General features: G+C 52.8%; 1 protein-coding gene across 14 annotated transcripts in view; it reads left to right on the top strand.

Annotated features, from left to right (window-relative positions):
* MICAL3 (microtubule associated monooxygenase, calponin and LIM domain containing 3) overlaps positions 1-23,941 on the top strand; it is a 112,349-nt gene that overhangs the window by 46,873 nt on the left and 41,535 nt on the right. For 13 of the 14 annotated variants that reach the window (XM_032269603.1, XM_032269595.1, XM_032269602.1 and 10 more), the window contains 2 exons: positions 11,939-12,134; positions 23,337-23,596. In XM_032269603.1, coding sequence (XP_032125494.1) covers positions 11,939-12,134; positions 23,337-23,596 — 456 coding nt within the window. The remainder of the gene's footprint in view (positions 1-11,938; positions 12,135-23,336; positions 23,597-23,941) is intronic. The other variant, XM_032269590.1, reaches the window with a different exon arrangement.

The following is a 23,941-nucleotide window of genomic DNA, read 5'->3' as shown; positions in this document are numbered from 1 at the left end:
TTTTCTTCCTGGGTTTACTGAGAAATCCTGCTGTTGTGTCCAAGTAGAATGTTCTGTCTGTCAGAGGCTTCTAGCATCCAGCCAGGAGAAAGTGAGTGAATGGTGAGCTGCCCATCAGATTCATCTGGTCTCCTTGAATTCCTGCTGCGGCCTCACGCACACGACACACATGGGCGGAGGGGCAGGGGATGTGCAGTGCTCTCCAGGGGCATTGCCGGGAGGAGCAGTCGCCTTCCCTCAGTAGACTCGTGCCATGAGACAAGGAAAGTTCAGGCGGCTCGTGCAGTTACTTGGGGTGCAGGTGCTCAGCGAGTGACAGGGACCAAGTTTATCACAGCGTGAGCCTCTCCCGTGGATTTCCCGTCTGTGAATGCCAACCCCAGAGCTACCTGCTTGGTAGGCAGTCCTCGGTTGGTCCTCCAGGTACTGCACTCCCGCTGGTCAGGCATTGCACCTCGGCAACCAGGGCGAAGGGTTGTGAGCTCACCGCTCTGAACGCACCTGCTCAAATCAAGCCACAGTCAGAGCGTGTGGAGAATTGGTTGGTCAGCTTGTTTGGTAAGAGATTAGAGCTAACTTGGTTTAACTTCTAAGCCAGGGCCTCTCCAGCCCGGCACTGTGGACTTTTTGGGCTGGATCCTGCTTTGTTGTGAGGGCTGGCCTGTGTGTTGGGTATATCCTTGGCCTCTCCCCGTCGTCAGACATCCGTAGCACCCCCTCCCCACGCTGTGTCAACAGAAAATGTCTCCAGACATTGCCAAGTGACCCAGGAGAAAACCACCCATTTCAGAGCCACGGATCTAGACCGAAGTTAGAGGAAGAAAGGATATGACATTGACATGCTGGCGGCCTCGGTTATATTGTGGGCGGGGTGGGAGTGGGGTAGAGGAGGCCATCAGGACACGGGGGTGAGGATCAGAAAAGTGACCAGAGCAGTGTCGCCAGCTCCCAGCCCAGGCTTCCAGACCCGTCAGCCCCCACACAACTGGGAGCATACTTCCGCTGGCTGTGCTTCCCCACATGTCGGGACCCGGTACCGAAACTGCATGCTGTAGGATGGGTGGGTGCAGTCTGCTTTAGAAGGCAGACCTGCAGAATAAGGCAGAGATCCTGTGTTTTCTGTATCCTTTGGATGTGCGCACCCTTTGGTGGCGGCCCCAGCCTCAGAGAGTGGAGCTGGGTCTCAGTGGAACCAGCACAGATCTTGAAATTGAAAACATTAATTTGAGTTTCAGTTCTGCCACCTCTTAGGCGTGTTGCCATAACCTTTGTGAGCCTCAGTTTCCCCATGTATAAAATTTTTAAATGGAGAAAAATGCTACCTGCTCCTCCGTCTGCTAAAGTTGTTGTGAAGAGCATATAACATGTATGAAACTTGTTTATTTAAAAGCATTACAGGAATGTCAGATATGATTGTCATAGGCAGGGATTCCAGGAAATGCTGGAAGAATTGGGGTGAGGGGGAATTAGAATCGTTTCCACTGGCTGCTTTTGGGTGTCCCTCTCTGGCCTGTGCCTGCTGTAGTATTAGGATAAGGTGGCCCATTGAGATGTGTCATCAGCCAGCAGAAGTTGGAGGAGGCAGAAGAGGCGGGTTGGCTGTCTCCAGGCTGCAGTGGAGTGGGCTGGGGGAGTTGGCCTGCATTGCGTGCCAGCCGTTTTGAAGCGTTATTAAATCTCCGTGGCTGGCCGGGCACGGTGGCTCACGACTGTAATCCCAGCACTTTGGGAGGCCGAGGTGGGCGGATCATAAGGTCAAGAGATCGAGACCATCCTGGCCAACATAGTGAAACCCCGTCTCTACTACAAATACAAAAAAATTAGTTGGGCGTCGTGGCGCGGGCCTGTAGTCCCAGCTACTCGGAGGCTGAGGCAGGAGAATTGCTTGAACCTGGGAGGCGGAGGTTGCAGTGAGCTGAGGTCGCACCATTGCACTCCAGCCTGGCACCTGGTGACAGAGTGAGACTCTGTCTCAAAAAAAAAAAAAAAAAATCTCTGTGGATGCTTAGCTAAATGTGGCATTGCTTTTTCCATCAGCCTGCATGGATGGGATGTGCAGTCACCTGCAGATTCCATGATACCCTAGGGGCTCTTTACTATAGTAACAAAAGCATAAACAACCCTACATAGGATTTACATTAAGCTAAATTTTCCTTTTTTTTTTTTTTTTTTTTTTTTTTTTCTGAGAGACAGAGTCTCGTTCTGTCACCTGGACTGGAGTGCAATGGCATAGTCTTGGCTCAGTGCAACCTCCGTCTCCCAAGTTCAGGTGATTCTCCTGCCTTAGCCTCCTGAGTAGCTGGGATTACAGTCACATACCACCATGCCTGGTTAATTTTTGTATTTTTAGTAGAGATGGGGTTTCACCATGTTGGCCAGGCTGGTCTTGAACTCCTGACCTCAGGTGATCCTCCCACCTCGGCCTCCCAAAATGCTGGGATTACAGGTGTGAGCCACCGACACCGGCCTACATTAAGCTAAATTTTTGCCTCCTAACCTGAAAGTCAAAAATGTGAGTAGGAGCCAGGTAGCTTTCTCTCAGGCAGAGTAAGGGCGTATGCGTGGTCCCCTGGCCTGTGTGGGGCTGCCGCTTGCCCAGCTGCAGGTGACCCTGCAGGAAGGGTGCCCCGAGCCTGGGCGTGCGCTCCTGTACCATCAGCCTTTGTTCTTGTTGTCTGTCTTCCCCATCCCTAGACACTGATGATGCTCTTCCAGGCCAGCCTCAGTGACCCTCCAATAGGTGAAAACAGAAGTGTGACTCTGATAGACGTGTCACAGGGTAGTCACGGGCACTGCTGCAGACACTGTAGTTCCTTTCTAAAAATACATCGCAGCTAGCCAAGGGAACGCGTATATGTGATTTTGTGTCTTTTAAAGAAAGGCATCTGAACCTATTGAAGACAGCCTTTTGCTGGAATGTGTGTTTGTCTCTGTGGATCCTGCACTGGAGACCAAGCCTGCCTCAGGCTGTGTGGCTGCTCTCAGGAGGACCACATCAGAGCCGACTTTTGGACACATTCGGGACTGGGAATGCCAGGTGCGCTCTGCTCTGGAGGACAGAAGGGTTGGAATAGAGCCTGGAGTCTTGGGGAAAGCACGCCAGCCTGGACTTGCTCATGCTGAGCCTCGTCCTCCTCTGCCCTTCCCCCGCCATGTTTCAACACCGGGTCCCTTTCTGGCGATCGAGCTGCTCCCTCCCCAGAACCAAACTCCTGTCCGCCGTGAAGTGAAGTGACTGTGTCAGGACATCAGGCCATTCGAGGTGGTCCTTTCTCAGAACTTTGATGTCCTCTGTGCCGTTGGCATCTTCATCAGAAGCTCTCTCGAGTGCTCTGAGAACTGTTCCTATCTTGGTGGACTTGCCTCTTCCATGGGGTGGCAGTTCCCATTCGTTCTTGGGGTCCCGTACAGCACCAGCTACCTGAGAGGCATGGTGGTCGTAAAGACTGTGTGTTAAGATGAGGAAGCCAAGGCCGGAATATGCTCAGCATTATAGCGGAGTGAAGCTCAGACGCAGGACTGGAATTCTTTATCTGGATCACGTATTCAAAATATTTTATTTACGGCCGACCCTGATGCACTGATGGCTCCAGGAACACAGAGATAATGAGAGTAATCTCGCTCCCCAGCAGAGCCTCTGGTTTTGGGTCTATTCAGACCTGAACCTGAAGGAGAGAGATGCTCTAATAAAGTTGCCTAAAAACACCCTTCAGGGCTGCAAAGTGGAGCCAGAAGCAGGATTGGGAAACCACAGGCAGAAGTGGCGGAGAAGCTATCCTTCCCCTCTTCACCTGCCCCTTAAGATTTACGAGATCAGCCCGGCTTGACAGAGTCCCTGTTATTTAACTGTGTGGAACCTCCCGGTTCACAAGGCACGTGTTTGAACTAAAGAGTTAAAACAGTTCAAACCCCAGTGTGTAACCATGACCCTTCCTGAGATCTTACCCTCAGCTTCATGCAGGTGGGCAGCTAAGGAAGGTAGACAGTTAGCTAGAGCACAGTACTCATGTGATTTAAGAGGAGACCTAGCTGAATCCCGGTGCCTCAGACATGTCGACAGCCTCCCAACACCAAGAAGCAGCCATCAGGAAGGATGGCCTGGTGGATTGATACGGATCAAGTAGAGGTTTATCTGAGATGGTATAACACATGAAAAATATGTTTTCAGGAGAGCTGCATGATACACTGGTGAGTTGTACGTTAGTGGAGAATCGGGTGTATAGCTTCAAAGAAACCTCTTTGGCTTGGCCAGATACATTGATGTGTGCCAGGATTTCCATCTGCCAAAAAGGCACCTTGGGGAGGAGATGTCATCATAACAGTAAAAATAATCTAACAGTAAAAAGCTAACCTGGCCAGGCTTGGTGGCTCTCGCCTGTAATCCCAGCACTTTGAGAGGCCAAGGCAGGCAGCCTGAGGTCAGGAGATCGAGACCAGACTGACCAACGTGGTGAAACCTGTCTCTACTAAAAATACAAAAATTAGCCAGGTGTGGTGGCGGGTGCCTGTAATCCCAGCTACTCGGGAGGCTGAGGCACGAGAATCACTTGAACCCAGGAGGCGGAGTGTGCAGTGAGCCAAGATGGTGCCACTGCATTCCAGCCTGGGTAACAGACCGAGACTCCGTCTCAAAAAAACAACGAATTCAAAAGCAAAAGTTCCACAGGGTCATGCAGATTGAGAGCAAAGGGCTGCCGTGGGGATGAGGAGCCCTCGGCCCCTAGTGGTGTCCTGACTGTGGGGGTGTCCTCAGCACGCTTGGGAAACAGCGTTTGAGTCTGAGGGTAGCCCCCTCTCATTTGGGTGGTTTTCCCTGGTGCAGAACTGGTTCATGTCCTGTTGGGTTTTCTTTTCATTGGCCTCTGTAGCATATAGTGTTTAACTCAGAATTTCCAAACTGTTCTGATAATTAAATATCGCCAAAGCAACTGAATTTCCCCGTGAACCCATGTGACGACTTTCCTACTATTTTCAGTGCTCCCACATACAAACACAGTTACCCCAAATGAAGAATATTTCACGTGTAGAGGGCAGTTAAAAATTCCATCCTGGGGCTGGGCACCTGTAATCCCAGCACTTTGGGAGCCCAAGGTGGGCAGATCAGGAGATCAGAAGTTTGAGATCAGCTTGGCCAACGTGGTGAAACCCCATCTCTACTAAAAATACAAAAAATTAGCTGGGCGTGGTAGCACATGCCTGTAATCCCAGCTACTCGGGGGCTGAAGCAGGACAGTCGCTTGAACCTGGGAAGCAGCTTGCGGTAAGCCGAGATTGCACCACTGCACTCCAGCCTGGATGACAGGGTGAGAACAGTGGCTGATAGCTGTAATCCCAGCACTTTGGTAAGTCAGGGCAGGAGGATCACTTGAGGCCAGGAGTTTGAGGCCAACCTGGGCAACATAGCAAGACGCTGTTTCTAAAAAAAAAAAAAAAATTCAAAAATCAGTCGCCCGGTGTGGTGGTACGTGCCTGTAGTCCTAGCTACTCAGGAGGCTGAAACGGGAGGACCACTTGAGCCCAAGATTTCGAGGCTGCAGTGAGCCTTGATTGCACCATTCCACTCCAGCTGGGACAATCGAGTGAGATCCTATGTCAAAAACAAATTCTTTCCTGCATGAGTAAGTGGCAGGACTGTTAGAGACTAGGGTTAGCCTTGGTTCTGGCTCACGTGAGCCTTTGGACTTGTTACTCAGCACCACTGAGACAGAGCCTTCAGCATAATCACAGCGTCCTGCGGGATGTCATGACGTCCAGGGCCGTTGTGTGTAGCCTGCCTGTCATAGTGCCCAGCACAAGTAGTCACTCAACTGACACTGCTGTTTAATCCTCATCACCAGCTTCGCCAGCAGAGAAACACCTCATGTTGTGTGATCCTGGAAAACTCTTATGAACACACACCCCTGTCAGTGGGAAGCCACAGAAGAAGTTTGTTGGAGTAGCGTGTGGAGACAGAAACCACTCTGTCATAGTAGTGGCTTAGAAACTTCCTTTCCACACACGGCTCTGGGGCTTGCTTGCCCTCCGGAATGAGAATGTAGCTGTCAGCGGTATAAAAACGTGAGTCCCATTGAGCAGAGTCTGCTAAGTCAAGTGAATAGGGCAGCAGAGGAGGAAAGCCCAGGTTGGTGGTGCCAGGTGTCTGAGGATAAGCGCAGGAAGACCTTTTGTACACTGCAGGGCTCTTTAAAGCCCTCTGAATCTTTCCTCCCCAGGGGTGACTTCCTCCTGAGAATAGGCTAGAGCCCTTCTCGTGCAGATAGCAGGTGAGGTGCAGCCTGACGAGAGGAGCAATGGAGTCCCCAAGGCAGATAGCGACCCCTCCCACTACGTTAGTTTTCTAAGTCAAGATGGCAGCCCTGTTGCCAGTAGGATCTCCTGTGGGAACGTAGCTCAAAGCAAGATAGGAGTGAACGAATATCCAAGCTGATTATTCACTGTATTTTGACCAGCCCAGATTGAGGCAGTGGGTTCCCTCTGCAGCTTCATACATTCCACAGGCCTGGCCCTGCAGAGGAAAACGTCTGGGCCAGACAGCGGTTCCAGACGTCTTAGAACAGCTGCATTTCCCGTGGTTACATCCCTGGTTCCCGGTGTGTGAGGACGTGCGGGAGAATGCAGAGACTGCACTTTTCCAACTTGAATGGGCTCAAACAGATGGAGGTGTGGTCCCCCTTGTGAGCAGGGCACCCCAGTTTTCCTGGGTGATTTTGTGAGTTTCTGACAGCAGTGGATCAAGCAGCACGAGGGCACTGTGACCAGTTTTGCTGCAGATCTGGAAACTTAGGCTCATGCTGCCAGCCTGGTCATTTCTTCAGGAGGTTTCTCTTCCTTATATCTCCCCTGAGACTTTGCGGTTCAGAGTGGATTCATGGCTTGGTCCCTCCCTTAGTTCAAGAAGATCAGGACAGGTAAGGCTTTGAGTGGACATGTGGGGAAGGCAGCTGACATGACATGAGCTGGGCCGGGCGCTGTGACTCACACCTATATTCTCAGCTCATTGGGAGGATCGTTTGGGCCCAGGAGTCCACGGCCAGTCTGGGCAACATAGTGAGACCTTGTTCCTACAAAAACAAATGAGAGAAATCACCAAGCTGAAATGATGTTAGATGACCTTGAAGGTCACAGCAAAAATGCGCAGCATGGCCTGGGAAGAGCATCAGGAGTGAGAGGGACTGGCTTAGGGAGAATCTCTGAATTCCCTAATGGCCGGAGCATACTTCTCAAATGGACCAGTCATTTCAAATCACAGCGCCATTCCTACTGCGGGTGACCACAGTCTGCAGCCCCTTTTATCTCCCTGGGGTCATCAGCCTCTCTCAGCAGGTGGGTGACACCCAGACTCTTTCAGGATGTGGGCTGCCCCAGGGCACGGAACTTGCCTGCTGTGTCACTGGTGTGCCTGAGCACCCACAAGGTGTCTGGCTAGAAGCCAGTAGTCAAGAAACATTTGTGGAATCAGTGATTGGATGAATAAAGCCCGGCTGCCATCCTACTTACAGATACAGGAAACAGGACGGGATCAGTTTCTGCACAGCACCTTTCCCTCAGTCCTCGTCAGACTCAGATTCCATTCAAACTCTCCCAAGCTTATAAAGAAGGAAAGGAAAAAGGAATAGGAAGACAGGCCAGAAAGAGGCAGAAAAGGCCCTCGACATCCTGATTTCCTGTGCGACATCCTTCCCGGTGGCCCAGAGCCCTGAAGTGTCCACAGCAGCTGCGCTGCTGAGTAGCGGGGCGGTGGGGGGGTTGCTACCACTGCAGGGAGGAGGAAGAGGAGCTGCCTGCTGAGACCCTGAGAAGACCTGGCCTCTTCGTAGCCTCTGCGCCCATGCCTCTCCGGGAGTCAGGCAGATGCAAGTAAAGCCCCCGGCAGCTCTTGTCCATCAGCCGAGAGCAGGTGGTTCTGTTAGAAGCATTTCTTCCAGAGTGATGTACAGAGCTCGTGCAAGCAGCGACTATTCAAAAACAGAACCTGAGGTGAGGCCCACAGCCTTTTCCTATTTAGGATATGGCCCAGATCCTGGGAGCTGTTTCCTTGTGGTATGTGTGGGGCTGTAACTGGCCTCCCAGTGACCTGAGAGCTGCCTGCCCTGACTTAGTGAAGACTTGGCCTTGGAAATGATTGCATATCTTTCATCCCGCTTTGAGCTGGAAAGTCCCTGTGGGGTTGTTGGTACACTAAGGCATGTGAAGTAGGGGGCCGGCGTGGGGCCAGCCAGCCTCACAGGCAGGGTGCACTTCCGGCTTTGCCATCCAGCACTTTGCGAAGTGCTTGTCCACATCTGCACTCCTGCTGTCTCCGGGGCCCTGCCATTAGTTGATGAGGGAGGAGGTCACAGGGCTGTCGTCCCTGGCCAGGCCCCCGCTGTTACTGCTTTCGCTATCTTGCTTTCTCATTACCATCTGATTCATCTGACAGACAGCCCCTTGCTCAGGACGGAGAATCAAGGATGCTGATTGGTTTGGGGAGGGGGGTGTTTATGCTTATTGTTTGGGGGGGGAGTGTGTATGCTGATTGTTTGGGGTATGTATGTGTGTTTAATTTCCCATGGTACTTTGAGGTGAAGGGCTGGGAATGTGGAGCTTATGTTGGCAGTTGGTGAGTTTGGGGTTCTTGCCCAGTGTCCTCTGGGTGCCACCTTCCCTTTCGAAACACTGAACCCCCGTGAAGACCTCGCCCCTGGGAACGGCCTGCCAGTGTGCTTCCGTGTCCTTGTCTCACCACAGGGTGTGTTGGGGCTCGTGTGGACCTGGTGGGTCTCCACAGGAGCGGCAGCTGCTGCTTCCCACCATCCCTGTTGCACCATCTCCAGCACAACATTTCTGCAGGTTTCACAGCCCAAAACACACTTTCTCTAGGGACTGGCGTGTGAAGGATCTGAACAATTCTGAGTGCTTCTGGTTTCTTTTTTGTTGGTTGTAGCCAAGCCCAAAATTAAATCAGCATTTCCACTCCCAGAGCTCCAGCCCTGGGCCTGGACTGCCAAGTTCTGCTGCCTGATGACCCGTTAGTCTGCAGGGTTTGCAGCATTTCCAGGGCAGTGACAGGGGGAGGACTGAGTGTCCATCGTCCAGTGCCAGGTTCTCTGCTCCAAGAAGCTTTTGTGAAGTGCTGTGTCCCTCAGCTAGCAAATTACAGTGAGGAGGAGATTATGGTGAAGATGCCCAAACGGGAAGGCAGATAGGACTGTGCCTGGTTTTTCTTCTCCATGTCGTAAGTCTAGCGACAGCATGGTAATCCCCTGAATGATTCTTGGTCCCACTGCTCACTAGCTGTGACCTGAACTTGAGTTACTTCCTTTGCAAAATCATAGTGCCTCCCCCACAGAATGTATTTTTTCCAGCTGGCTAAGTCCATATGCCTCCAGAACACCTTTCTTGACTCTATCGATGTCCTAACTCGCCATCTTTACGTGGTCCCATGACGGCGTGCGTACTTCAGTCGTGGTAGTTGACACGTTGCGCTGAAATTGTTCCTGCAGGACTGTCTCCCAGGCGCTAGCCTGCAGCTCTTTTAGAGTGGAGAGTCTTAATCTGCGTTGTTTTCCATGGTCCTAGTAGAGTTCTTGTGGGACAATCCACGTTACCCACGTCAAACAGACGCCACATGTTTTCCTGCGTGTTTGTTCACTCTACCTGAAAATGCTTGGATCGGAATTGGTGAGTGTTCGTTGTTTGCTTCTCTGAAGGGGTAGTTATTCCGTTTTTCTTCTCCCTTCTAAAAGAAATGCCTGTTTTTATTCCATGTTTATGGAATTCCCAGAAAGCTGCTTCTTGGGTAGTTGATTGACTTTACCTCCCTTTCTCGTGTTTCCATTTCATGGCAGGTGTCAAAAATAAATGATGGAAAGAATCAAATGGCGCTGCAGTCAGGGTATTCTCAGCCCTCTCCCCTTCGTTATGGGGAGGCCGTGGGATTTGATGAGAAACGGGATGAGCAGACTGGGATTTGGGAATGGTGAGCTGGTACAGTTAGGGCCTTTGCTCTCCCAGGGCACAAGTGATCCCAGGTAACCTTCGTCAGACAATGACCTGAATTTGGACATGAATACCCCACTGGATCTTGTTTTTCAGTAAAGATGCTCTAGTAAATAAATGTGAAGGATGCCAGTAATTCCAACAGTTGTGCCGAGACTTTATCCTGTGACTGCCAGTGTTCATGGAAAGCTCTTTCTGAGGCTGTCGCAAAGATGTTCAAACACTGCCCACAACAGAAGTGCAGGCTTTCAAAAAACACTTGTGCACAACCTGACATGCCACAAAAGTTGCTGAGTCACCCGCCGCTTTCCTTTAGCCGGGTTTTGCCTGATGGAACACCTGCCTCTCAACACAGGCTTGTATGACGCGGCATCCCAAAACCCAGTGTGGTCTCCTAGAGCTTGGAATGTTGCAGGAATTACTGGCCTGCTCCCTCCGGCATCTCTGCCCCTTCCCCGCCTCCTTAAAGGTCTGGTAACACCAGGCTGCTGCCACATGGCACTGCACCTCCGCCCTGTTTCTCAGTAACCGGAGCCAGTGCACGTGGCATACCTGTGTAGGAGGACACACGTGGTGGTGGAAACATGACCGGACACCAGACTTGCCACTTCACTCGTGTTTCCTGGGCATTCCCAGGAGGGTCACCATGTGTGGGGGGTGCAGGGTCAGCACGCACCCCCACGTGTGTGTGTGTGTGTGTGTGTGTGTGTGTGTGTGTGTGTGTGTGTGTGTGTTTCACTCGGTGTTCGTGGCGGCCCTGGGAGGTCGGTGTTGCCATCATCTATGGATGTGAAATGTGCCCCAAGGAGTTCTGTGATTTTTCTAAGACCCTTCAACTTTGGAGCCAGGCGTGTGACCTGGGGTTGCCTGCCTCCACCTGGTCCTGGTGCTACTTGTATTACAGAGGACACACCCGAGGACACATGATGGGCCTCCTCTGACCAGAATCAGAGGACAAGGGACATCAACAGAGAATAATGGTGGTGATAAGGGAGGCAGCAGAACTCCTCCACATTAAAGGAGACCAAAGCACAGTCATAAAATTTACTTTTTAAAAAGTCCAAGTCCATAGCAGTACCTGAAAGTATAAAGAAAAAAATGGGAAAAGTGCTTCTTTACCAAAGAATGGTAGTGGAGGAGGAGTGATGAGGTTTTAAAATCACCGTGTTGTGACCCCCTCTGCACACGCAGGACTCCGGCCAAGGTCGCCAGTGATGCTGAAACCGCAGGGTGAAAAGACCCACAGAGGGCTGCTGGGGAAGTGTGCCTGCACATTGAAAAGAGGCCTGGGTGCCACTTGCATGAGCGGCCGGGCCTGGTGTCCTTCCTCTGAGCAGCAGTGCTGCCATAGGGGTGGCATCACCCACGTGGCCTTATTAAACAGGAAGTTCCTTACCTAACCCGTCAGGAGACAGGTCCATAGCATGGGATGTTCTGCAGGCAGCTGGCAGGCCCCTTCAGTGGCAGGGCACACAAGCCTGATGGGGGCAGATCCTGGGATTCTGTGGTGACCCACAGCAGGGGACACACCTGGGGCAGCCCACAGTGGGGCGTGAGCCTGGTGGGGTCTTGGATCCTGGGGCAGGCTGCAGTGGGGATGCCCTTCTCAGGCAAGGCTGCTTCAGGGACTCCTGGCTGCCTGCAGCCTGATGCGCCCCTCACCACCAGTCACCCTGTGAGAAGGCTGCATCTCCCCTCTAAGGGCTGGGGTTCAGGGGGATGAAGGAGCGAGAACGCACTTACCTGGAGGGCAGACTGGGCCGCACTCCTTTCTCCTGCGTAGTGAAGTTCCCACTCTGAGGCCAGGGGCCTTTCCTGGCCTCGGGCAACTTGGCGAATGCCCTGACCTTCGACGTGCCCCATGCTCTGGCGCAGGGCCCGCAGCCTGGGTGTCAGCCCCCACCCCCACGCCCCATCTGTGGTCGGGGCTCAGCACGGTGCTTCTGTGCTTGTCCCGCAGGTTCGGGCGTGAACGGCCTGGAGGAGCCCAGCATCGCCAAGCGGCTGAGGGGCACCCCGGAGCGGATTGAGCTGGAGAACTACCGCCTATCCCTGAAGCAGGCGGAGGCGCTGCAGGAGGTGCCCGAAGAGACACAGGCTGAGCACAACCTGAGCAGTGTGCTGGACACGGGCGCCGAGGAGGACGTCGCCAGCAGGTCAGCACACAGGGCTGCAGGGTGCCCACCCACCACGCGGCCCTAAGAGCCTCCTCACCACTGTGTGCCTCTGTTTCCCCTCCGTGAAAGGACGTAATGCTAGTTGCTTCCTCACAGAACTGGCATGCGAGGGGAGTGAGCCTACGCGCTGACTGTTGAGAGCAGCACTTGGCTCAAGGAGGCCCTGCAGGTTACACGGCACAGCATCCATGCCAGTGGCCTCACTGGGTCTTCCTCACAGGAGCCCCATAAAGTAACCAGGAAGCTGTTAGTGACCACAGCTGGGGTCACCGAGGCTGGAGCTGAGATTCCAACTCAGGCTTCCCCGGGGCCAGCCCAGGAGATCTGCTGTCTTCTCTGCTGCCTGCAGTCTGTTCTCCCAGTCCCTTTTAGGTTCTCAGCCCCATCCTCCATCAGACTCAGTTCAGAGATTCAGGAGATACTTATTCCTTCCTGACATGTCCCCAGCTCCGAGTTCGTCATTGGGAAGGAAAGTGGCAGGCTCTGCCCCCAGGTGGTTCACAGAATCAGCAGAGGGAAGGACAGGCACAGGGGAAGGACTTTGGGTGACTCAGCCGCCAGCACACCAGGCTATCTTGAGGAGGCCAGCTCATCTCTCCAGTGGGTAAGGAAAGGGGCTGAAAACTTGTGCCCCAGGGCCACATGCAGTACCAGTGGATGCATGCTTAGCCAGTCCCGGAGCTGTAATCATGTCCAACCGGGTGACGCCTGTGGGGTGTACATGCTCTGACCCCAGGACCCCCTGTATCTGCTGTCCTGCACCCCAGGGCTTCCAGTGTCAGCAGAGACAGGTTCAAAGTGCTCAGCCAATTACAGATGACCAAGAGAGCCAAGAATAAAATGAGTGGCCCGTGTCTTGCAGGGCTTCAGGACAGGGACACAGGCTGCAACCCCGAGGGGCGTAGGCTTCAGTGGCCTGGAAGAGCATTTGAGCCACACACCAGTCACCTTGATTTAGCCATGATGAAGGGAACATGTGGGGATAAAGAGAACAGAAGGTCCAAGAACGCTTTCCAGAGGGTGTTTGCTGGGCCGAGCTGCTTTCAGCTGCACCCGCCACCTCAGCCCTCATGTCAGAGACCCTCTGACTGGACCCGGTCTTGGGCAGCCTCACAGATTGCACCTCCATGCATGCCGGGGACAGCCTCAGCCTTGGCGTCTGCAGTTCCAAAGCTGTCACTGATGGTGCATCCTCATCCAGACCTCTGCTTCCCTATCCAGACCACCCAGGGAGGTCCCACCCTCCCGGCTGTGCCCAGATGAGGGGGAGCCCACACTCTCTCTACTGACCCTGCAGTGAGGGTGAGAGGTGCCGTGTGTCGAAACGAAACACATGTATAAACCCTTGAGCTACTGGCTTGACCTTGGGCTGAGTGTTGGTCAACACCATTTTCTCCACTGTAATTCATCAACTGGGAGAGGCAGTGGGGCAGTAAGTTCATGTAATGTACCAAGGACATCGAAGAACGGCTAAACCCTGGCGTTAACAGCAGGTGTCACAGAAGGGCAGCACAGAAAACGTGAAACCATTGCATCTACACAATGCAATACATGCACCATCTTACTCAAATTCAAGTTTAAAGAAAAGATTTTAAAACTAGCATTCAGGCTGGGCGCACTGGCCCACACCTGTAATCCCAACACTTTGGGAGGTCAAGGTGGGCAGACCACTTGGGGTCAGGAGTTCAAGACCAGCCTGGTCAACATGCTGAAACCCCGTCTCTACTGAAAATATAAAAATTAGTTGGGCTTGGTGGTACATGCCTGCAGTCTGAGCTACTTGGGAGGCTAAGGCAGGAGAATTGCTTGAACCTGGAAGGCGGAAGTTGCAGTGAGCCAAGATGGTACCACTGCACTCCAGCCTCCGTGACAGAGCAAGACTCCATCTCAAAAAACATAATTAAAAATAAAAATTAGCATTCAGTGCTATACAGATTGAAGAACAGTCTCTTAAAAGCGAAGAGCTGGCCAGGCACAGTGGCTTACGCTTATAATCCCAGCACTTTGGGAGGCTGAGGCGGGTGGATCATTTGAGGCCAGAAGTTCAAGACCAGCCCGGCCACCATGGTGAAACCTCGTCTCTACTAAAAATACAAAAATTAGCTGGGCTTGGTGGTGCACGCCTGTAATCCCAGCTAATTGGGAAGCTAAGGCAAGAGAATTGCTTGAACCTGGGAGGCAGAGGTTTCAGTGAGCCGAGATAGTGTGCCACCACACCACTGCACTCCGTCCTGCCCAACAGAGCAAGACTCCACCTCAAAAAGAAAAAGTTAAAAATTAAAATAAAGGCAGGTCGTAGTGGCTCATGCAAGAGAATCGCTGGAACCCAGAAGGCAGAGGTTGCAGTGAGCCAAGATCGTGCCATTGCATTCCTGCCTGGGGGACAGGGTGAAACTCTACCTCAAAAAAAAAAAAAAAAAAGAAAAGAAAAAGGCCAGGCACAGTGGCTCACACCTGTAATCCCAGCACTTTCGGAGGCCAAGGCACGCAGATTATGAGGTCAGAAATTCGAGACCAGCCTGGCCAACATAGTGAAACCCTGTTTCTACTAAAAATACAAAAATTAGCTGGGCATGATGGTGCTCGTCTATAATCCAGCTACTTGGGGAGGCTGAAGCAAGGAGAATTGCTTGAACTCGGGAGGCGACGGTTGCAGTGAGCCGAAATCGTGCCGCTATACTCCAGCCTGGGCGACAGTGCAAGACTCCGTCTCAAAAAAAAATTGTTTTTTCATTAAAATTAAAATTAGCATTCAGTGCTATACAGAATGAAAAATAGTCTCTTAAAATTGAAGAGCTGGCTGGCACGGTAGCTCATGCCAGTAATATCTGCACTTTGGGAGGCTGAGGCAAGTAGATCACTTGAGGCCAGAAGTTTAAGACCAACCTGGCCAACATGGTGAAACCCCACCTCTTCTAAAAATACAAAAATTAGCTGGGCATGTTGGCAGGCACCTGTAATGCCAGCTACTTAGGAGGCAGACTCCGTCTTTTAAAAATTAATTAATTAATTAATTAAAGGCCAGGCGCAGTGGCTCATGCAAGAGAATTGCTTAAACCCAGGAGGCAGAGGTTGTAGTGAGCCAAGGTCATGCCATTGCACTCCAGCCTGGGGGACAGGGTGAGACTCCATCTTAAAAAGAAAAAAAAAAAATTACTATTAGTATTCAGTGCTATACACAATAAATAATAGCCTCTTAAAAGTGAAGAGCCGGCTTGGTGGCTCACGCCAGTTTGGGTGGCTGAGGTGGGCAGATCACTTGAGGCCAGGAGTTTGAGACCAGCCTGGCCAACATGATGAAACCCCATCTTTACTAAAAATATAAAAATTAGCCGAGCATGTTGGCAGGCGCCTGTAATCCCAGCTACTGGGGAGGCTGAGGCAGGAGAATCACTGGAACCCGGAACGTGGAGGTTGCAGTGAGCCGAGATCATACCATTGAACTCCAGCCTACCCAGCAAGAGCAAAACTCCAGCCAGGTGCAGTGGCTCATGCCTATAATCCCAGCACTTTGGGAGGCTGAGGCGGTCAGATCACTTGAAGTCAGGAGTTTGAGACCAGCCTGGCCAACGTGGTAAAACCTGTCTCTACTAAAAATACAAATACTTGCCAGGTGTCGTGGCACGAACCTGTAATCCCAGCTGCTCGGGAGGCTGAGACAGGAGAATTGCTAGATCCTGGAAAGGGGTTGTTGCAGCGAGCCAAGGTCACGCCATTGCACTCCAGCCTGGGAGACAGGGTGAGACTCCATCTCAAAAAAAAAAAAAAAATTAGCATTCAGTGCTATAGAGAATGAAAAATAGTCTCTTAAAAGTGAAGAGCTAGCCGAGCACAGTGGCTCACGCTTGTAAGCCCAGCACTCTGGGAGGCCAAGGTGGGCGGATCATTTGAGGTCAGAAGTTCAAGACCAGCGTGGCCAACATGGTGAAACCCTGTCTCTACTAAAAGTACAAAAAGTAGCTGGGCATGGTGGTACACACCTGTAATCCCAGCTACTTGGGAGTCTAAGCCAAGAGAATCGCTTGAACACGGGAGGCGGAGGTTGCAGTGAGCCAAGATTGTGCCATTACACTCCAGCCTGGGCAACAGAGGGAGACTCCATCTCAAAAAAAAAAAAAAAGGTGAAGAGCCCAGCCTGATGGGGTAGTTCATGCCTGTAATCCCAGTACTTTGGGAGTCCGAGGCAGGCGGATCACCTGAGCCTAGGAGTTCTAGACCAGCCTGGATGACATGATGAAACCCCATCTCTACAAAAAAATACAAAAATTATCCAGGCCTGGCTATAGTCCCAGCTGCTCAGGAGGCTGAGACAGGAGAATTACTTGAACCTGGGAAGCAGAGGTTACATCGAGCCAAGACCATGCCATTGCTCTCCAGCCTGTGAGACAGAGCAAGACCCTGTCTCAACAACAACAAAAGCGTCCAGGGGAAGGAGCTGTAAATGTCTTACTCCCTGGATGGCGGTAAGACACAGGAAGCGTGTGGTGTCTTCTTCTCTCTTCCCTGAGCACCAAGCACAGAGTTGGGTGCATTTCCAGCCCTCAGTCCTTCCTTGCTGAGATGTTAGACTGGAAGATGAGAAATGGCATAGTTTTAAGGCATCAATCAGTCTAGCCCAGGAACTCTCATGTCACAAGTTCAGTGAACTCGTTACTTTGGCCTCTGCTGCAGGGGACAGCAGCATGATGTTTCAGAACCTGACTTTGGAGTCAAGCAAGGCGTGGATTTTAAGCGCAGCTCTGCCAGCTGCTAGCTGTTGGTAATTTACTTAGCTTCTCCCTGCCTCAGTTTCCCATCTGCAGAGGTTCCGCACTTCATAGGTGTGCTGTGAGGATTCAGCCATAAAGCACGGACAAAGCCCGACGCCCGGAGTCACCGCTGCTTTTCCTCTCTTGGTGCAGCGTGGGTCACCCTCACTGGGAGGGCAGGGCAAGGAAGTCTTGTATTGGTTTCCCTAAACAGGGGCTTGATGCCCGGACTTGAGTTGGGCTCAAACCCTGTCTGAGAATGTTGGTGACCAAGTTTTCCCCATGCCAGAGTCACACAGGGCTTGTGATAAAAGCACAACGTGTTGGGCTGGGTTTCTGATTCAGCGTGTCTGAGGTAAAGACCCAGAATTTTCAGTTCTGAAAAGTTCCCAGGCGATGATGTGGTCCGAAGACGACAATTTGAGAAACACCAGTTTAATTTTTCTAAATTTCCCTGATGATAAACATCACCTGGGATGCTTGGTTAAAAACACAGTTCCAGCCAGGCATGGTGGCTCACACCTGTAATCCCAGCACTTTGGGAGGCCAAGGCAGGAGGATGACTCAAAAATTAGGCATGGTGGTGCACTCCTGTGGTCCCAGCTCCTCGGGAGGCTAAGGTGAGAGGATTGCTTGAGCCCAGGAGTTCACTGCCTGGGCGACAGAGACCTCGGCTCAAAAACAAAAATAAATGTAATTTGTAGGCCCTCCTGGAGTATCTTAATTCAGTAGGTTTGGGGTGAAGGCCAGGAACGTCAGTTTCTAACAGATACCCCAGATGAGTCTCATAATCGATTCATGTTTTAGTCACAAGCGCCTGTAAAGCCTAAACCTTGCCACAGACCCCTGGCCAGGCCTAATCAGCTTCATACCTCTACCTTGCAGGCAAGGGGGGCCTGTCTCCTGGGGGACCCTGGAAATAGCACCTTTGCTTTCGATGGAAAGGCCAGGTGGTCAAAGCCAAGGGAGAGCTGGTTTGTGATGTTAGTGTTGTTTTCCACGATTGCCTTCCTTTCTGGAAGAAGGCGCCCAAGGCGGCTGGTGCAGTGCTCATGGCAGACGTTCTTTAGTGTTTACACATTCACGGCTCTAGAGAGTAGTCAGGAGGGTTAGCACGCACAGGTGCCTCTTCTGATGGGACAGGTGAGGTCACAGAAAAGTGGATGGCAGGCGTTGCTCTCTGTCAGAATAACACTTCAAGTGAGAGAGGGCAGCTCCTTCAAGGCTGGCCGTGAATACATGGGAATTTCTGCCTGTTCCTCTCCCTCCCGCATCACCCCCTTTTCCCCACAGAGGCAGCTCCTGAGCCATTGCCGAGCAGGATGCTAGTTTTAACATGGATTAAGTTTCCACTGCGTAAAACGTGCCGCATGATGTGCATGTTCTCCAGCTGCCTGCTCAGCAGGAGAGTGTTCGCATGGTTGTCAGGGAAGGGTACCTAGGGGTGCAGCCCAGCAGGACAGAGGATGTCAGAGTCCTTCTGATTATGAGTGGGTTAGTTTAAAAGTGAAGACCATGGTTTGCCACTGCCCTTTGAAAACCACCCAGGAACTTCCAGTGGTTCCTGGCAGCAGCCTGCCTCATTCGTGGTAGGGTCTGCTTGAATTCCTGGTCTGCTCTTGTCAGGCTGCGTCCGGGCAGCCGGGAGCTTGATCAAGACCTTCTTCCTAGTCTTGTCACCCTGGCAGGTGGTTCTGGTAGAACCACCCAGAAGGGCACAGCATGACACATGGTGAGTCTCATAATCCATGGACCCTGGTGGAAATCCCAACATCACCTTAGGCAAATAATCCAACTTCCTTAGGCTTCAGTCTCATCATTTACAAAAGCAGGACAGCAAAGTCCTAGAGCAGTTGTGCGATTCAATGAGCTACCCACGAGAACCACCTTGTGCTACGGGCACGCGGTCAGGGCTCCCTCCATCCATCACTGTCACCCTTGGATCTGCCCGTCTTGACACAGCAGAGGGCTGCAGAGCACATAAAGTGGAGCAAAAATCACGTGCACATCCCCATTGGTTTTCTTTCCCATGCTAGACCCGTCAGTGCCTTAGTGGGAAGACAGCTGGGGGGCAGATTCAGGGCAGGTGCTTTCAGTTGAGTAGCTGGGTGTAAACTGAAGCAGGGAGGGTTTTTGCTGGACACTCTTCTAACTGGAAGGGCCAGCACCTTCTGATGGAGGCTTTACCAGGGGGCAGTTGGGGTGAACCTCTGACACCTCTGAAAGTAGCATAACCCTGCCCTGGCTTTCACTGCGGCCCCTGGCACATTCCTGCTGTCTTGGCCATGCTTGGCCCTGTGAGGAGTACGGTGGTGACCCGGCACCTGCCCGTGGAGAGAGAGTGCAGCCCCGGGGAAGGCAGACCCAAATCAAACAACCTCTCAGGACAATAAGTTCTCACCAGCACCAGTCCTGTAAGGAGGGAAAGGTGATCCTGATGACTATATCTCCTGACCCCATCTCTCCTGGGAGGCAGTCTTCTGAAAAGTCACCCTCTCCCCAGAGGAAGGGAGAAGTTGGCTGTCTGTGTTGCATTTGTTTCTGGTATAGTGATTCTCAGTGCTTAAGAAGTTTCCAGGCTAGAGTCCAGAGGGTCAGCCACACTGCAGGTTTCTCCCTCCTCTGTACCCTTCCCCCAGAGATGCAGGTGCTCGGAGCCTCAAGGCACTAAATTCAACTGCAAGTCTTGGGTGTGGTGCACAGGACCTAGGCAGACCCAGAGACTGCCCAGTTCTGTGAAAATGATGGGCTGGAACGGCATTGGCAACTCCTGCCGGCTTTCTCTGTGTCCCTCACGAAGAGAGGGTGGCCTGTCTGGGAGCTACAGCAGCACGCGGCAAGGTCTCTGGGAGGTGGGCTGGGCTTGCAGCTGATGCACAGAGGTGAGGGTTGTTTTCTGCTCTTTTCTGTGCTCCCCTGGTCCTTCAGCTGTTGTGAAACCAGCTGATGTGACACTAACAGCTGTGAGCGGGCCTCGCTGTCCTCATCTCGGGGCATTTATTCAGTGTCCACATTGTGCCTGTGCAGCCATCCTGATAACATGGCGCAGGGCGAGGACAGGCCTGCACTGAGGCCCCCTCCCAGTGAGCGGCAGCGTGGCCCCACCCTGCTGCCAACTGCTGGGCAGCCTTGCACAGGCCCCAGCTGCTCAGCTGGGAAGGAGGAACCAGGAGGCCTTCCCTTGGCCCAGCGAAGATTTAAGGTGAGTGTAGATGCGTCCTTAGCCTTATTTTATGTTCAATGTCTTTTTTTTTTTTCTTTTTTTTAATTTTTTTTTTTTTTTTTTTTTTAAGACGGGGTTTCACTGTGTTGGTCAGGCTGGTCTTGAACTCCTGACCTCAGGTGATCCGCCTGCCTTGGCCTCCAAAGTGCTTGGATTACAGGCGTGAGCCACTACGCCCAGCCCAAACAATATCAAATAGCATGCACTAGGTTACGTATCGTTGTTCATTAATAAGAAAGTAAATTAGGCCGGGCACAGTGGCTCACACCTGTAATCCCAGCACTTTGGGAGGCCCAGGCGGGTGGATCACGAGGTCAGGAGTTCAAGACCAGCCTGACCAACACGGTGAAACCCCGTCTCTGCTAAAAATACCAAAAAAATTAGCTGGACATGGTGGCGCGCCTGTAGTCCCAGCTACTCGGGAGGCTGAGGCAGGAGAATCACTTGAATCCAGAAGGCAGAAGTTGCAGTGAGCAGAGATTGCACCACTGCACTCCAGCCCACCGGAGTAAGACTCCATCTAAAAAAAAAGAAGAAGAAAGTAAGTTAATGAAAACACAAACGTAAGGCAAAAGGAATACCAGTAAAGGTAATGCTGAAAACTAGTCAAAATCCAGATGCCAAGCTTTCTGTGGCCCAGATTCTTAGGTTTGCCCGCCTTAGCCCTCCTCCTGCCCTCCGCCCACCGTGCCTGTATTCTGTGCTTTAGCATGGCATGCATGCACCTTTTCTCCCCTTGAGAATAGGGGGCATTTGTTATTTTATTTTTATCTCTTTTTTTTTTTTTTTTTTTGGTAGAGACAGGGTCTCCTTGTGGTTGCCCAGGATGGTCTCAAACTCCTGGGCTCAAATGATCCACCTGCCTCAACCTCCCACAGTGCTGGGATCACAGATGCCAGAGCCACTGGGCCCAGCTGAGCATAGGGTCTTTCCTGTGTCACCTCTGTGTTCCGTACAACGTCTAGCAAGTGCATTGTAAGGAGAAGATAATCAAATAAGTTGTATTCAGATGAGTGAACGGACAAGGCCGGGCTCACTGCCCTGCGCTCCTTGCACTAAGCAGCCAGCTCTTTTTATTCCTGTGTGCACTGGCTGAGCCGTAGGTGCTCAGAAATGTTCGCTGGGTGAGTGAATGAACGTGCAAACTCAGAGAGCACAAGTAATCAACCTACAGTCACACAGCCAGCCAGGAGCAGAGCTGGTGTGGCAGAGTGGGGAGCTAGCCAACTGAAAGGGGGTACAGCCCACAAGACTGCCCCATTTCTGACCCCAGTGTCAAATTCCAGAGTCTCCCAGAATCACCTGCAGGTTTGATCATTTGCTAGGACTCACAGAGCTCACTGAAAGCTGTTGTACTCATGGTTGTGGCTCATTACAGGGAGAGGGCACAGATGCCAGTGAGCCAAGGGAGGAAGGACACGGGGTGAGTCCAGGAGAGAACCAGACTCAGCTTCCGCTGTGCTCACTGTGGGGCCAGGACGGCTGTACTCTCTTGTTACCCATGTGTGACAAAATGCCAGGAGTATTGCTCCCCTGAGACTCCGTGTTGGGAGTTTTTATTTCACATGCAATGATTGATTGATTGATTGTCCACATGCTTGATCTCAGTCTCCGGGTTACTGGATACCGTGCGACCTGAAGCCTCACCCTAATCAACTAGGCTGTGTGACATGACCCGAGGTCCCCGGCAGACAGCCACAGCCCTGTAGGCAGGGCATCCCAGGCGTGTCTAGGTTACCTTCTTGAAGCCAAGGACAAGGACCGGGGTCCTCTCTTTGGCAAGGTGAGATTCTTCACCTGGCAGGGGCCCTCAGTGCCCATTGTGGTGTATTCACTGGCTAACCTCTCACACACAAGTGGGCTGTGGGCGAGCCTGCCTGGGCGAGAGAGGACACACCCTCACAAGAGGTTGGGCAGATGCCCCCTCCGTGCCTGATGCTTCTTGGATTTGGGGCTCTGTTGGGCCAGAGGTCGGGCCCTGGCTTGACTGTGAAAGCCGGATTTCCCCGGGTCTGTCACTGCAGGCAAGGCCGCTTCTGAAAAAGCTGCTTTGGGAATTAACAGACCATGAAACACTCAGACACATCACCATTTGTGCAGCAACGCTGGGGTTTTTGCCTGTATTGGAGCCGTACAGGTTGCAGGGGCCCAGTTTTGTCCCTGTCCTGCCTCCCTCTGCAGGGCAGGGGTGAGGTACACAGCTGCAGGGAGTGTCTGGAGCCGGGAGCCGCGGTTCGGGTAGTGTCCGTGGTGGCATGTGCATTCTCGCACACGTGCTGCCCCCCATATCGGCCGCACTTAGCTGCAGCTTCGACAGGAGGGCTTGGCAGTGCAGCAGCCGGCAAAAGCGACCGCCCTGGGGTTGCAGGTTTGCCTCCGCCCCTTTCCCCGTTGTCTCTGTGCTGTGGCTTTGCAGTGAGCGGTACCCTTGCCATCATTTCCTGGTGTGCCTCCCCAGTGCCCCCCTCAGGGGTTGGCACTTGGTGGGATTCTGAGGAGCTCCAGGAAATGGAATCTCTCGCCCCACCCCAGCACATGGGCTCACGGGCCTTGATCGCCAGCCAGTTCAGTCCAGGCCTTTCAGGGCCCCCCTCCCCCCACGACACCCACAGCGCTGAGAGCCTTCTGACCTACCGCTGTCACATAGAGTTGAGTTCCTGTAACCAGACAGCAGGTCAGCACGAGAGAAGGCTTTCCATTCTCAATTCCCAGACTCGTGGGTTTATATCAGAACCAGTCCACTGCCCTGCTTGTGCCCTCACAGCCTCTGTGAAACCGAAACCAGTGATCTCAGTGTTTGCTGGGTTGAAGCACCCTGAGGGATGGGCTGCCCCTTGAAGGGCAGTCATGGTCAGGAACTTCCATGGGCTCCCTAAGGAGCTGTTCTGCATGCTCCCCTCCGAGTGCAGAGGCTAGGGCAGACCCACAGGCAGCCCTCGGGGGTCCCCTCCCTGCCCCATCCACCTGCAGAGAAGGGCTCGAGGTCAGTGAGCAGGAGCATTCTTCCCTTTGTCCCCTTAGGTGGGTTCGGGTAGGTGGCTCCTCGTGCCCAGGTGCCCTGTCCTGCTTATGGCACTCCCTGCTGTCTCTCTCCACCTGCTCAGCAGGTGCTTTGCCTGGGACGCATTGCTTCTGATGGTGGCCCTTCCCCTTCCCCTTCTCAGTTTTCCTTCATTCCCTCACTCTGGCTGTGTGTTTATTTCCTCACAGCAGTTCCGAGTCTGAGATGGAGGAGGAGGAAGAGGAGGAGGAGGAGGAGGCGGCTCGCCTGCCCCCCTCTGACCTGGGCGGCGTTCCGTGGAAGGAGGCTGTGCGGATCCACGCCCTTCTGAAAGGGAAGAGTGAAGAGGAGCTAGAGGCCTTGAAGAGCTTTGGGCCTGGGAATGAAGAGGAGGAGGAGGAAGAGGAGGAGGAGGAAGAGGAAGAGGAGGAGGACTATGACGAGGAAGAGGAGGAGGAGTCCAGTGAAGGTCAGAACAAAACCTGGGCTCCTAACTGCCCCACCCCCCAAAGTTCCATGTGTGAGTGCAACGAGTTTGTGGGGCTGACATCACATGGACGTACCACCTACACAGCCCGGGACCACCTTCCCGGCCTTAGACATGGGGCAGAGGGGAGGACACCGCGGCCCTGCACAGCCTAGGACCACCCTCCCGGACTTAGACATGGGGCAGAGGGGAGGACACCGCGGCCCTGCACAGCCCGGGGACCACCCTCCCGGACTTAGACATGGGGCAGAGGGAAGGACACCGCGGCCCTGCACAGCCCGGGACCACCCTCCTGACCTTAGACATGGGGGCAGAGGGCAGGACACC

Source organism: Sapajus apella, unplaced genomic scaffold, assembly GCF_009761245.1.
Source record: "Sapajus apella isolate SASKATOON/1434 unplaced genomic scaffold, GSC_monkey_1.0 scaffold195, whole genome shotgun sequence".
NCBI classification, from domain to species: domain Eukaryota; kingdom Metazoa; phylum Chordata; class Mammalia; order Primates; family Cebidae; genus Sapajus; species Sapajus apella.
The sequence above is the reverse complement of the archived record's forward strand: the minus strand, read 5'-3'. Positions and strand labels throughout refer to the sequence as shown.